Source organism: Amphiura filiformis, chromosome 17, assembly GCF_039555335.1.
Source record: "Amphiura filiformis chromosome 17, Afil_fr2py, whole genome shotgun sequence".
NCBI classification, from domain to species: domain Eukaryota; kingdom Metazoa; phylum Echinodermata; class Ophiuroidea; order Amphilepidida; family Amphiuridae; genus Amphiura; species Amphiura filiformis.
Genome location: NC_092644.1, coordinates 28,379,075 through 28,393,713, shown reverse-complemented (window position 1 = coordinate 28,393,713; position 14,639 = coordinate 28,379,075). Strand labels below are relative to the sequence as shown.

General features: G+C 37.8%; 1 protein-coding gene across 2 annotated transcripts in view; it reads right to left on the bottom strand.

Annotated features, from left to right (window-relative positions):
• Positions 1-12,321, bottom strand: part of LOC140137563 (hamartin-like) — a 37,724-nt gene extending 25,403 nt beyond the window's left edge. The window contains exons 1-8 of one of the 2 annotated variants that reach the window (XM_072159278.1): positions 12,264-12,321; positions 10,172-10,410; positions 8,605-8,711; positions 7,109-7,261; positions 5,468-5,612; positions 4,527-4,675; positions 2,905-2,978; positions 2,060-2,259 (exon numbers count right to left, since the gene is read on the bottom strand). In XM_072159278.1, the coding sequence (XP_072015379.1) occupies positions 2,060-2,259; positions 2,905-2,978; positions 4,527-4,675; positions 5,468-5,612; positions 7,109-7,261; positions 8,605-8,711; positions 10,172-10,298 (955 nt within the window). In that variant the 5' untranslated portion in view covers positions 10,299-10,410; positions 12,264-12,321. Of the gene's footprint in view, positions 1-2,059; positions 2,260-2,904; positions 2,979-4,526; positions 4,676-5,467; positions 5,613-7,108; positions 7,262-8,604; positions 8,712-10,171; positions 10,411-12,263 lie in introns of those variants that run through there. The other variant, XM_072159277.1, reaches the window with a different exon arrangement.
• Positions 12,322-14,639: the final 2,318 nt, after the last annotated feature.

Below are 14,639 nucleotides of genomic sequence, written 5' to 3'. Positions count from 1 at the left end.
TTCTCCCCAAGACATGTTGAATCAGTGATGCATGAAAGGAGAAGTAACAGGTAAAAATGAGACTTGACAATTCTGTTTTATATTTGCTTCTTTTGTTATATCTTGTATTGTTATTTTGCTTTCATATTTGTCTTATCACATCACAACATAAATACAAGTTAATACAGGTAAATACACAATCTCTGTTGATGATCATGACGATATTTCCTTATTTCTCTCTTTTAAATCCAAATAAATTACCAATAAATGCTGCCGAATATACTATCTGCTTAAATAATCAAGAAGCATAAAAATACAATTTAATCAACAGAATCTGTCATCACATGACATAGTCGTAGGCTAGGCCTACTTCAGGGTATCCATGCCTATACACCAAATACGAGCTTGCCATGCAAGAGTGAATGCACATGAATACAGTGCATAATTTTTCCATTGGACTTGTGCGTGTGTGCGGCAAGTCACTTGCCCAAATTAGGCATAGGCGCTAGGCCAAATCACCGGAGTGTATAACCACCCTGGTGTTGCCACTATTGTGGTAGCCAAGCTGCCCCTAGCTCAATCTGAGCTCATGAGTAGGGCGTATTTGCTTTGGTTGGCAGTGCTTACCCTGTGGTTTCCCTTTCAGGGTTCGTGGGTGGACTATTGTCCACCAAGCAATCTCATTAATTCGCGTCGTGCACAGCCTTTATATACTCTCCTGAACGCGTCATGGAACCTTTTACGGCTGCGTTCAAAGCGTAAGCTCTTACTATGGATATCGCGCAGTCACTCCGCGTCAGGCGCTCACTTTCGAAAAGATTTTGAACATGACGAAATTTAATAACTAGAACTGCTAGCGTTTTTAAATCAGGAATCAAACTGATGACCCCCTTTTTGACCATGTAAAACGTGAAAATACTCAAAATTATCTTAAAATTCTACATCCTTAAACAATTACATCTTAAATAATCCAAAGTTTGATCAACAAAAGTCGTTTTTAAGGAAATTTACAATTTTTAGGAAAAACTTGCTTTACGTTCCCAGACGATTGCTGGCGGGGAATTTCAAAATGACAAAGCTAAAATTCTTTGAAACAACACATGAAAAGCCTGAATTTCGTCCTGAATATTTACTCATAGACGGTATGTAATACCTTATTGTTTTCCTGACAAAATTATTTACACAATATTATAAGATCTCTGTACAATATAAGCTAATATAGCGGAAATAGTGAAATTTGAGGCCAATTTCACAGACGCATTTACATGACAAATTTCTCTGCCGTATTTTCAACCCACGGCAAAAACTGACGATCGACAGGTAAACAAATCCATATATTTACAAAAATATACCTTGTGCAGAGCCATGCAATCATTTTTAAATGCATAATAACAATCAAAAACTACCACGAACACATGAGCATCGTGACTCTTCTCTAAATATGAATTTCACAAAAGCTGAATTCGCCATTGACAACACACGGAGGTAAGCTTAAAAACAGGCCAAAAATCTGAAATCGCATTTTGGCTCTCCGTTTCAATACCGGGTATCTGATTGGCAGGAAAGAACTTTCAAGACGGTTTGTATGTTTAAAGGTGTAAAATTGACCATAAGGCACGCTGTCTTACCACCGTGTTCAGAAACTCGATCATCACAACCAGGGTTGTAGTTAGTAGTTTTTAGTGCCGGGTGGCAATTTACAGAATTTGTTTGATTTAGCAAGATTTCAACATAAGTGGACACTTTCAGGATGTATTTGGTAAAATACACATGTTACTTGTTTTTTGAATGGTTGGCTTTAGCATCAAAATGAACCTTAAGTGGTGGGCTCCACAAGTGAGTGATGGGCTCCACCGCCCACTGCCACCCACCGTAGCTACAACGTTGATCACAACAGTCGTAAAGAAACTATGCCGGAGGTTGATTGATAGATGACGTCAAACGCAAACTTTTTAATCTTGTCTTTGATTATATTCATACTGAGATACCCTGCATAATATTTGACCTCTGCAATTGGTCTAATCTCAAAATCAAATTTGTGACCTATTTTGCTTGATACGATCACATGTAATCCACTTACTTGATGGAACAATTGGAGATGATGTTCTGCCGATATGTTCTAGAAGCACCCTTGCCTTTGAGCCTCTGCGTTGTTCCACTTGTTGAGTAACCGTCATAGGGAAGCTAGTCAGGGAGATCTCTTCCTGAGTTGCTTCGGTCGTATCCAAGGCTAATCTGGCGCATTCGGTCAACACATCGTGTACTTCCATTTTACGCCATCTACATAGAAAAGAACAAGTTCAGTTCAGTTTTTTTCATCACAACACACATTGGTACAAGATAAGAATAATGTAATACAGACAGGATATTTTTAGAATTACTTCTGTGTGAGATGTGGATGCCACAGAACACAGGGCATGTAGAGCACCGGTAAACAAGGTAATGATGAGAAAACCTATATGGTGAGTTTTGGCATGGATTGGAGTACCATAACGAGCAATATGTGTTCTAAAAAGAGTGAGTAAATTTTGGCGAGTTGAAACCGCAGTGCATTTCCACTCCAGGGGGAGTTATGTGGGTCCAAAAAGGTAGTCATTCAAAAAGGTTTTGGCAAGTTGTGAATGGAAAGGAGTCTTAGAAATATGGCAAGCTGTAGATGGAAAGGAGTTTTAAAAAGCAAAGAGCTGTTGCTGGCTGAGTTATGGTGGAGTACAGTTCCAGGACAAGTAATATGGTGTATTTTAATGAGATTTTTTGTGAGGTTCCTGGACAAGTTATGAAGGGTTCTACAAACTAAAAGGGCCAACCCAAATGCAAAAACCTGCTGCAGGATGACATAGCATTCATTTATTTCACTGCAATTCATGTATTACATGTTTCTGAACCATCATTAATGAGAGCTACAATCTTCTTCCAGTCTCTTACCTAGCTTTGTCTGTCTCTGATTCAGGTGATCCCACGACAAGCAAAGGATGCACACGTACACGCTCTAGCATGGGCTGTAAACAAACAAGTAAAACAATTATTCAAATAGTGAATTTTGTGTCACATGACTTAGAAACTAAAATGAATAGGTCACAGTTTTGTAAAAATATTAGATCAATTTTGAACAGCTTGTATAAATACCTGCGAAAAAATCACACCAAGGCCAAGCCATGGTTCAAAATACATGGGTGCTTTGGGGCAAGGGTGAACATAAGTGGGAGACGGGAGCCATATAGCCCCCAGAAACCCTGAAATGGCCCCTGGTCCCATCTAAATTTAAGCTGACCAGGGGACACTTTTCTTAAGAAACTGACCCCTAGTCATTACACCCAAAAATTCAATTCCATAGCCATTAATGCATGATGAACTTATTCAGAACAAATATTGGCCCCTTGTAATTAAAAGTGGCTCCTGGTTCCATGTTAAATGAAGTGAACCAGGGGCCATTTTGTGTAAAAAGGAGCCCCTGGTTCATTATTTCTTATTTTCACCTTTGCTTTGGGGGCAAATTAGCAGCAGAAATTCATAAAATATCTTGCAGGAAAATATTTGTCAATGGCAAAAATGTTCATACCAGGGCTACTTTTGGTAGAATCGGTGAAAAAGGCCCCCGTAATCAAGAAAGTATTTTGAGCCCTGATTACCATGCCAATGCCATGATTAACTGTCACAAGCATAAAGCAATCTTAAGAGTAATTAATTAGTAAAAACCGTCCACTTTTTGCCTGTTATTCCAGCTGGATTGAGTAAATTACATGTTTTCAACTGTTTTTTTCCCCAAAATCCACCACAAAAATCTCACTTTTGACATCATAAGTCGTAAATCTCAATACAATTCTTCATCTTGAACACAGTCAAACCATACGTGCGCATTCTCATGCGAGTTCTTATCAAAGCCCATCCCACATTTTGATTAACATTTAAGTGAAAAAAACCCGAAAAAAACCTAAAAAAAACCTGCACTCTTCATTGGGGTTTCAACTTGGGAAGGGATTTGAGATAAACTATTAAATTAAGATGGCCTAACACCTCAAAATCCCTCCTTCAACGTCCCTCATATCCTTTGTTAGGCATATGAACCTCTTGAGCAGGCACATAGCTTGCTAGAAATTTTGAGGCTTCTGTTTTGTGAATGAAGATGTCCTTACAAAAGTTACACAATTCCAAAAATTATACAACTTAATAAGCATAATTGGCATTAAGTTTGTCCATCCCAGGAGTAAACTGGGACAGACATATAATTATAAATATTATATAACACATGGCTCATGATGAGATGCACATTTGAAATGCCTTGTAGGTCTTTTTCTGACCCCACTGTGGCCTTAATGAAATGACAGGCTAGAAAAGCTTTGTTGTATTTCAGTTGTTTAGCCAAGGTGCTTGCTTTAGCTGTAAAATGACACCAAAAGCACAACAATATCTCCTTGTTTGGCAGAGCTAACGTGACTTGAGCAGAACACAATTAGGAAATACGCAAAATCACACTTTTTTATGGTGTCAAGTTCAAAACACATAGCCTAATGCTTGCAGTAATGTGAAAGCATTTGCTCAATACTCACCAAGATGGCTTCGTTAAATTCCTTCAACTTGTTGCGATAGTGGGATCGCAGAAACTCCATGAAGTTGTGGGGATACATGCCATAGAGGCGATGGAACAAGGCATGAACTGCTACTTGTAGATGAAGCTGGTACACGTCTGGTATCACACCTGTTATATTGAAATATAATCAAACAAATGTGATACGATGATGCAAAATGAGTGTGATGTCGACTCACATAAAATTCCTCATTTTAATATTTCTAATATTTACAAGTCATTTTAAGCTAGATTTCATCAAGTTTCTATCACCGTTTGTTTGAAAGTTATTTAAAGTTAAGTCATTACAAAAACAAATGGATTACATAGAAAAAACTACAGACTGAATTAGCCCCATATCTGCAAACTTGAATTTATGACTTACTCATTTTGCTTGATCACATCACAAAGGGTATAGTGTAGATTTGACTTCTGACTACCATGCCGTAATGCCAAAAAGAAAGGTGTCTATTTGTCCACACTCCCAACGACTGTGATATTTCTTTCCGACCATTTCAATTTCTTTTTGGATTTTTGTTAGAAACTTCCCCTCAAAGGGTTGATTTGATGTACATTTTTTAATCAATGGCTATTCTTGGGAGTTTGTGTCACATGAGATATATACATGAGAATATACAGTACATTGAAATGTTGTCTTAGTACTCTGATCACACAGAGTAATGCACTTTTTATGAGACAGTTTTTATTGCTTTCTAGAAATTGAAAAAACTTTTGAAGATGGGGGTCAACAGTTTCTTCATATTTCGGAAGTTTCCTTCCTAACATAACCACAGCATGTATAGCTACTGCCATGTAAATGAAGTTGTGATAATCTGTGTCTCTTTGGTAGTCTTTGGCAACTTTGGAAAATCATTGCATCAATATATTGCACTATTAGCAGTGCTCATCATAACATCTACTCACCAGGTTTTTCCACACTCCTCGACGTAAACCGGGCAAAGATACTGAATACATCTTGAAGGTATGGTCCCAGTTGACTTGGTATCATTGGCAATAATGTAGTCACAGCTAGCAGGCCACACATTATCACAGGAATCTCCATATCTCTCTATAACAAGAAAAATATTATAGGTTCCAGATTCAGGTAGCATTTGCAGGCTCTTGAGGTTTAGCTATGGGGTCACAAATATCCAGACAACTGTTTGAACAAGTTCATTTGGAATGTTAGATTTGATTAAAAAAGTAGTTTCTTTTGTATAATTCCAAGAAAAAAAATGAAGGTGTTAGACACACATTTTAGTGATGTTTCACCACTATACTAGTGATTTCATCAGATTGGCAACTCTTAACATCTGACAGTTTCCTTTTTTATAGGTGACAGGAACCACTTATCATGAAAAGGTTATGCGCCTACTGCCCATAGCGCCACCTGTAAAGAAAGTAAACATACTTATGAGACTATTTTTGTCAGTGTAATTACTAGTCCTTATGTACATTATGGTCCAAAAATGGTCTCATAAGTATGTTTACTTTCTTTACAGGTGGCGCTAGATGTAGGCGCATAACCTTTTCATGATAAGATCCTCCACTTTCTTGAATTTCTTCACTGTGGCCGCATGATCCGAAAGTGATGGCTGTCCACTTCTTTGCTCCCCTGTGAGGGTCATGTGGCCAGTTTGGAAATTCCTTTTACAAAAAGCAACAGTGCCATATGATGAGCAATCATCAGCGTAGCGGATAGCTATCATTTCATCATAGATTTTCTGAGCATTGTAGGCCTAACCCTTCAAATGCAGGAACTTAATCACGCTGTGTGCCTCAATTTTCACCATTTTACAGGTAATGCGCCTACTGCCCATCTAGCGCCACCTGTAAAAAAAGCAAACATACTTATGAGACCATTTTTGGACCATAATGTAGAGAAGGACCAGTAATTACACTGACAAAATTTCATCGATATAGCTCTTTCGCTTCTGGGTGATGTCAAAAACTTTTGGATACCCCCTCGTATTATTGGTAGGACTCAAAAGTTATCGACATAGAAGCTGACAAGACCACTGTATAGATGGCTGAATGAAGCCGTCTAAATACGGAACAAGAAAAGACACTCTGAATAAGGACAAGGGGGCCTATTCACTCAATAATATCTTTGACCAATTCATCAAGCCGGTAAGCCCTCTATGGCGGTTCCTGTCCCCTATAAAAGGACACAGATGTGATGGGTTGCCAGTCATCACTAAAAATGTGAGTCTAACACCTTCATTTTTACTTGAAATTGTACAAAAAGAACTTTGTTAACAATCCAGAAAACTGGTTAGAGAATGTGTACTTTTTCAAAATGTTTTTCATTGGGTTTTTGAGTAAACATTTGTGAACATCTGCCAGAATGTTGGCAAATTTCATTCTGAACAGAAATCATGTCAAAGATCAGAACAGTAGTATATTTTTGGGTCCCCTTTTTTTGTCCCAATTTAGCATATTTTCGGCATCAGTTTGCCAGATTCAGGAAACAAGGTCAATGGAAGTTCTACTCAACAACACAAGACTTTGATTTCACAAGGTGAAATGTTGACTCAATTGAACAATCACCACCAATCATCTTACCTTCAAGCAGTTCAACACAGTTGTAAAAACAGGTGCATTGACTATCTTATACAGCCAAGATGGCTGCCGACGTACTACATGACTTAGGAGGGTGAAACTGCGTAGCTTGGTGATATTCCTCATCATGTAATCATTCAGTTTATCAAGCAAAGTCTGAAAAAAAGTAAAAGTAAACACAATTTGATATTAAAAGTGTTACTGTTTTGACCAACACAATAGAATGGTCTACAATTGTTATCTAATCAATAATAGTATACACAGCTTGTGAAATATCCAGGAAGTAGCAAAAAATCCTGAAAAATAGTAAGAAATTGGGATAAAATACTCCCAAAACAGGCTGAAAATCAATAAAATTGAGTAAATATTGGCCACAAAAAAATCCAGGAAATCTGCATAAATCCTGAAGAATCACACCCCTGTACATACAACTTCAGATTTTCTATCATAAAAATGGAAGATTTTAGTACCAGTAAAAAATAATAATAATAATTTATACTCATTAGACAAATAGAATATTCAAACTGAAATAATAAATATTTTTACCTACCATAATGCAAACAAACATCTGATCTATTATATTTCAATCAGGCTAATGGAAAGTGTGGAATCATAGACTGTACAGAGAGGGAACTCCTTCCACTGAAATCTTTGCATTTTGGAGGGAAACTACATTGTCAAATAAATATATATTTTGGATATTCAGTGTATATAGGAAAATATTGCAACATTTGTAGGAAATCTTCCAAGGAAATCAACAAATTTTCTAAGCCAGGCCTGCATATGAGATTTCCTTCTTGTCTGAGTATGAACTACTTGACAATAGATCTTGTGGTTCTTGAGTTAAGGTGGCACTACACCCCCTGATAAATATTGTGACTAATTTTGCATTTTTCTCAAAAAATAACTACACACTGGTAACATTAACAAAAGATATTATAGGGGCAATGAATCCAATGACTGAACACTGAAATTTCAGTGATTCAAGACAAGTGGTTCATTATATATGTTTAAAAGAAATGAGGTACATTCTAGCGGTACCTCTTTTCTTATCGTAAATAACCTACCGCTTATCTTGAGTCACTGAAATTCCAGTGTAGTAACTGGATTTCTTGCCCCTATAATATACATAACATTTGTTACCAGTGTGTCGTTATTTGTTATTTTTTGAGAAAAATGCAAAAATAGTTACAAATTTGTCAAGGGGTGTAGTACCATCTTAAGGCTGATAATATATGTGCGAGTATACTCCAGCGGAGGTTTCTGCACAGTATTGGAAGATGATGATATCAAAACAAAAGTTTTTGGTGTTTTCCCCCTCTCGAGAAAAATCATGCACATGGGGCGGAAATGACACCCCTTATATCAAAGCCTTGGGATCTCAAATAGAACCCATATCATTCCTCTTGCAGGTCGGCTTTATTTGTCTCAATATTTCAGTGCAAACACTGATAGGCCATGATTTCCTCTGACCTGTCTTAAAAAGAAAATAAATATACCTTGTCCAGAGGTTCCCGTACACTAGCCAGAATATCCAACGCTGAAGGTGAATTGGTTTTCATGTAGTAGCCAACTAGAGCTTGAAGGAAGGCAGGGTCCCTTGCACCTATTATCCACAAATAAATAACAACAATTAACTGAAATAATTGCAGCATATTCTTCAAATGTTTGTCACAAACATTCATAAGTTAGTAGAGGGACAAACTATTCACAATATATTACTAGTCAAGGTCCAGGTTATATGGACAGAAGCTTTAAACCTTGGAAATGGGAGCATTTTAGCAATCTCAACAAGAAATATTAACAATGACCCCCAAATGACCCCAAGATGACCTTTTGATCCCATATTTCCTGAGTACCTCTTTACTCAGTCATGGACACTTTTAAATTATGCCAGTTGCATGGACAGAGGCCTTTAGTAAATTGGAAGTGCAAGCAATTTTAAAAACCCTAAACCAAACCTTTAACATGCTAATACATCCACACGCACATACATCTATAGAAAGAATTTAGACTGCTTAGTGTCTCCATTAAGCCTAACAGTCCCAGGTACTACTAAATACTACTTGATATATGCACTGGGCGTACATGCATCCCACGTGATGTGATGATGCAATCACCCTAAGTGATATATCTAGGCACGCTTTCGTTGGCCAGGCCAGCGGAAGACCCATGGCTAAGTGTTGCCGACCTAGTGCTTGGCATGCGAGGGGTGCCGGGTTTGAATCCCACCCAGAGCAAACAACTTCTTTCTTTGTTTTCTCTCTTTATTGGTTCCTTCTTCCCCTTCCAGTCGACAAAAAGCCCTTGGGCTGTTAGGGTTAGTCATTCATTCAGGGGACATAAAACCAAAGATGTAAGGCCTACCTTCAATTTATGTGACATATGTGCAGCATATAAATTTATTATTAATAGGAGGCTTAGTATATACTTTGCCTACCTTCAAATGTGACATATGTGCAGCATATTATTAATAGTATACAATGCTATAGTCTATTTCGCTTCCTCAAGACAGTAGCGTCCACGCATGATATTCACGCGATCAAAGGCAGTGTATCGGTATGATGCAGTCGCTTCACGCCATATCACAAGCTACAGATGTACTGCCTTTGACCGTGTGTGTTTCACACAGAAACGCTACTGTTTTGAGCAAGCCTTGAAATAAGTGGGCGCTGGGAGCAAATTTGCTCTCGTAAGGCCACCAATTGCTCCTGGTTCTTGTCAAATTCACATGGACCAGGAGCAATTTTCTAAAACAAATTACTTCTGGTTCCAGTTTTGCACTTGATGCAGTAGTGCTGTTATGTTGTATTGTATATAGGCCCTACACACAAAAGGGTTTACTATTTGAAAATTGCTCTTGTTTGTTCAGACATTGCTCCTGGTTCTTGTAAAATCCCAGTGAACCAGGAGCAATGTTCAGAAACAAATTGCTCCTGGTTCCAGTCTGCTTATTTCAAGGCTTGGTTTTGAGTAAGCCAAATGGACAAGTGTTTTAAACAATGTAAAGGCTATTCAAAAATTATTCCACCACATATATAATTGACCATTTGTAAAAGTTCTTACCAGAGTTAAGACTATCCTGTATCTCGGTCTTAATCTCCTGTGCCACATGGATATCTGTTGATTCCAGGAGCGGGAACATCTCCCCTGGGTCCGACGCCTGCTGCACACTGCCTCTCCCTGCCATCATTGGGCATATCTTCCTTTAATATCTCCAGCAAGAAGACCAGCTGCTTCCTTTCCAGTACAAAAGGCTATGGGATACTACAATCTGCTGTATCAATACAAACACACTACAGAATCTGGGGAAAATTTAAGGAAGACAAGTACAACAATTACTGGACTTGCAGTCTATCCCATTTTTCAAATTTGTATTTTACATTCTTCATGTTGTCATAATAAATATTGCCAACAGAAACTAACTGACTACCAGTACCGGTACTGAGAATTGAGGACTGAAGTGCAAGTAAAGGTCAGTAATCGCAACTTGCCTGCAGGGTTAGCGGTGACCTGCTGAGTCCAGGGGTCCAAATTGGCGAAAGGGTCCAAATCATGGGGACCTGCCAAATCAAGGAATCCTGGACCCTAAGACCCCTTAGCTAAAACGCTACCCCTGACTTGCCTGCTTTTGTCAAAAATGCCAACAGCATTGCATCACCCTGCTACCAGTGTGCAAATTAAGTCCTGAAGCTCAGATTTGCTGGCGGATGACCAGAAATTTTACTTGACCTAGAGCTAATTGTAATTTGTAAGCATAGGGAAAATGCGCAATTTTTGATAGCAAAATGCGCGCCAGTTTTTGAAAATGCGCGATTAGTGGGGATTATGCACTTTCAGTTTCACACACGTTTGAATGTGAATTGGATTGCGTACTTTCTCAATGTTTAGTGAGTATATTTCTCCAATATTTTGAGAAGCTGACGTTAAAGTTTCTATTCTACATGTATATTGTTTGGTAATAATGTCTTTTGCCAATTTCATTTCATTTTATTTGCCAGATAAAAAACATTAAACATACAGTAAAACACATACAATGTACAATGATTGCACAATATTAAAAGTATATAACATTTTCAATTGACCAGCAATTATTAACATGAGTTATTTTCATATACATATATGTAGGAGTTATTAAAAGGCAAGACTCCAGTCCATAATGAGGAATCCAAGACTCCCTCGGTGTGCAAAAACAGGAGAACAAGACACAGAGCCTCTGGCAGGGATAGCCAAGAGTAACAAAAGTCACTTTCAAAGTGGCTAAACCTAAAAACTCTGCAAAAACAACACAGCAAAACAGAGATCACAATCAAGGAGACAGGATTTCTCCCCATGAACTAGAGTGGGGTAAATAAATAAACTAAACATATTACATAAGAAACACTCTATAAAAATCAATTCCAGCTGAGATTTTTGAAGTGCTCTTTGGAATTTGTTAAAAACCCATTTAAACTGAAAAGAAGTTGATTACGGAGATCTTGAGGAAGTTGATCAAAAAAAGCAGGAAATCTGTTGATTTGTTTAAAGTTGTAATTTTGTGCTTTTGATCGCAAAGATCGGATATTTTATTCCCAAAATTTTCGAATTCTAAACCCTTCGCAAGGGTGCAGAAATCGCTAAAACTTTGACGATAATTTTGCCTTTTGGACACTAAAATGCATTCGATCCTTAATTTTGTTTCAACCGAGTCTTAAATTAGCAAGCACAATAAGGTTGGTACCACTTTTATATACATTGATGAAATTTTAAAATATAGAAATCTTATGACTGTTTTTTTTTTTCAATCACTTCTTTTTTGAAACTACTAGCATGACTAGTTAATTGACTAGCCTAGGTTGCAATGAGGAATATACATGGAATTGAGAATAGATACGTTATGGCAACACTCGCATTGTCAATTATTAAGCTTATACTTTTATATTCAGAAACTGGAAATATTTATGGACAACACCCCGACGAAACGAACACTGCACTGCACAGTTCAACATTATTTTATAAGCTTATTGAAAGCAATAAAAACGATGTTTTAACCCCCTTAACGAAAGCTTTTGCACGATCCTCTCAAACCATGCATAAAATGTAAGACATGTTCAACTTTTACTAGCTCTTAGTACCATGGCGCTGGGTAAAATATGTGCAAATCTGGTTAGAAACTTACGAAATTTCCACTCCGATTTTGACATGTAAGTCGCCATCTTAACCTTGTTAATTCAAACTGCAAGAGGGCGCTCTTTTTAGCGAGCAGCCAGGTGGTGCTCACCGCGTATTTTGCATTCCAATAAATTGAAGCCCTATCTACACTAAGCCAAAAAAGAAACTTATAATTTTTCACATGGTCATATCTTAAAATCCTCTCCATAAAAATTAACAAAAATTGCGCACAGGATTACTTCAATACTCTACTCTAAACACTGGTCAGTAACCAAACAGTCATCCAACTGACACAACAGCAAAATGCACTGACATGCAACACCTTCCTGGACATTCACAGCGCAACATATTTCTTTGGCTGGGTTCCAATTATTCGCCTGTACATGAACAAAAATTACACTGATTACTTCAATACTCTACTCTAAACACATGTCAGTAACCAAGCAGTTGTCCAACTGACACAACAGTAAAATGCACTGACACGGGACAGCTTCCGGGATCACATTCACAGGCAAATGATGGGAACCCAGTCAAAGAAATCGGTTGCGCTGTGAATGTGGTCCAAGAAGGTGTTGCATGTCAGTGCATTTTGCTGTTGCGTCAGTTGGACAACTGCATAGTTACTGACATGTGTTCAGAGTAGAGTATTGAGGCAATCCTGTGTGTAATTTTGGTTAATTTTGATAGACAGGATTTTAAGATATGACCTTGTGAAAAATTATAACTTCTTTTTGGCTTAGTGTATATTATACTAATATTATTACTCGAGAATCCTTGATGCAGTACATTGCGTACACCTATTTATAGAGCTCCTATTGATGAACATACTGCAGTTACTGTCCGTTTTCCTATACACAATACACAGTGCTCTCACCATTGACGTGTGACCTCATAGTGTATGTTAGAAGTATAGGCCATTGCCTAGTTAACGTCACTGTGTGAAAAATAACCAGCCAATATTTAAAGTAGGCTACTCTTCTGAAATTCTAGAATATAGTTTTGTAACATGTCCTAAATTTTTAGCTAATTTAGATGTTTGAAAATATTCGCACTTTGGTGTTTTTGAAATTATTTCCAAACCGTGTTACGGTCTACAACCATTAAGTTTCTCATTTTCAAGAATGCTGGTTAACAATATGCACACTATTGTCTCATTTCGTAAACAAAGGCCCGCACAGTATTGTTACCTTGCATTTGCTTTCGGGTACCCAACTGAAACTATAATACCAGCTGATTGCAATACCGCACAGGTAAAACAGAAACACGTGTAGTGTGTTAACCAGAGAAGATTTGATGTAACATAGTTGAGCTGTTTTCAATGAGTTTTATCTTGGTTTAATAGCTTTTAATGGGGTTTAAGTCCTGCAAAGGTCGGGGTAAATTCTACTGTAGACATGACTGCATCATGAGTAGTGCATTACTTACATCTACTACTGTAGATCTGTATAATGATGAAGTAGTGTATTACTTACAATCACATACTGTAGGTAAGTTTGACTACAAAACGAGCTCTTATAAATGCATCTACGTACAGTTTCGGCACCGCTCGATAGGCCAACACCCGAGCCGCGACACAGAAATTTCCAAGCATGTGAGTCTAGACTCTACGCAGACTGGGTTTTACTACACGGTTGAGTGCATAGCATCATAAGAGCTGTGTGAGATCTAGTGGAAAAAAGAAATCAGTGATTGGTTTTTGTCAAAACCTCAAGTGTTCCCTTCATCCTGAATCAGAATTTTTTTTTATATCTAACGAAAGCTAACACTTCCACCGAAAAACACTTTATCTCACTAGGTCAACAAGATAACCAGCACAATTTTTGACCAAAATGTAGGTTTTAAAAGTCAAAACCTCAAGTGTTCCTTACAATATTTTTCAAATTTTATGTCGTTAGGCCTAAGGGGCTGTGCAATAATTATGAGCCCTGGGGGGAGGGTAAAATTGGGGGATGGGAGGGGGGCAAGAAATTTTGGCGAGCCAAAAGGGGGGGGGGGCAAGAAATTTTTGGCAAGCCAAGGAAGGGGGGGGGCAAGCAATTTTTGGCACACATTCTTGGGGCACCTTTTAAATAAAAAAAATGCTCTAAAAAGGCTTAGGAAAACCGTACGGAAACGCTTAAGGGGGTGCTACACCCCTGTCCAATTTTGTGCCTATTTTCGCATTTTTCTCAAAAATTATAGCACAATGGGGACAAGTAAGATATGTATGTTATAGGGGAAAGGACTACAACTTCTGCACTGGAAATTTTATTTTAGCACAGACAACAGTTGTGGAGTTACAGTCAAAAATGAGGGAAAACCAATATTTGATCAATAAATCAATAACTACTTGCTTTGAGTTGCTGAATTTTCAGTACAGTAGTTGTAGTCCTTGCCCCTATAA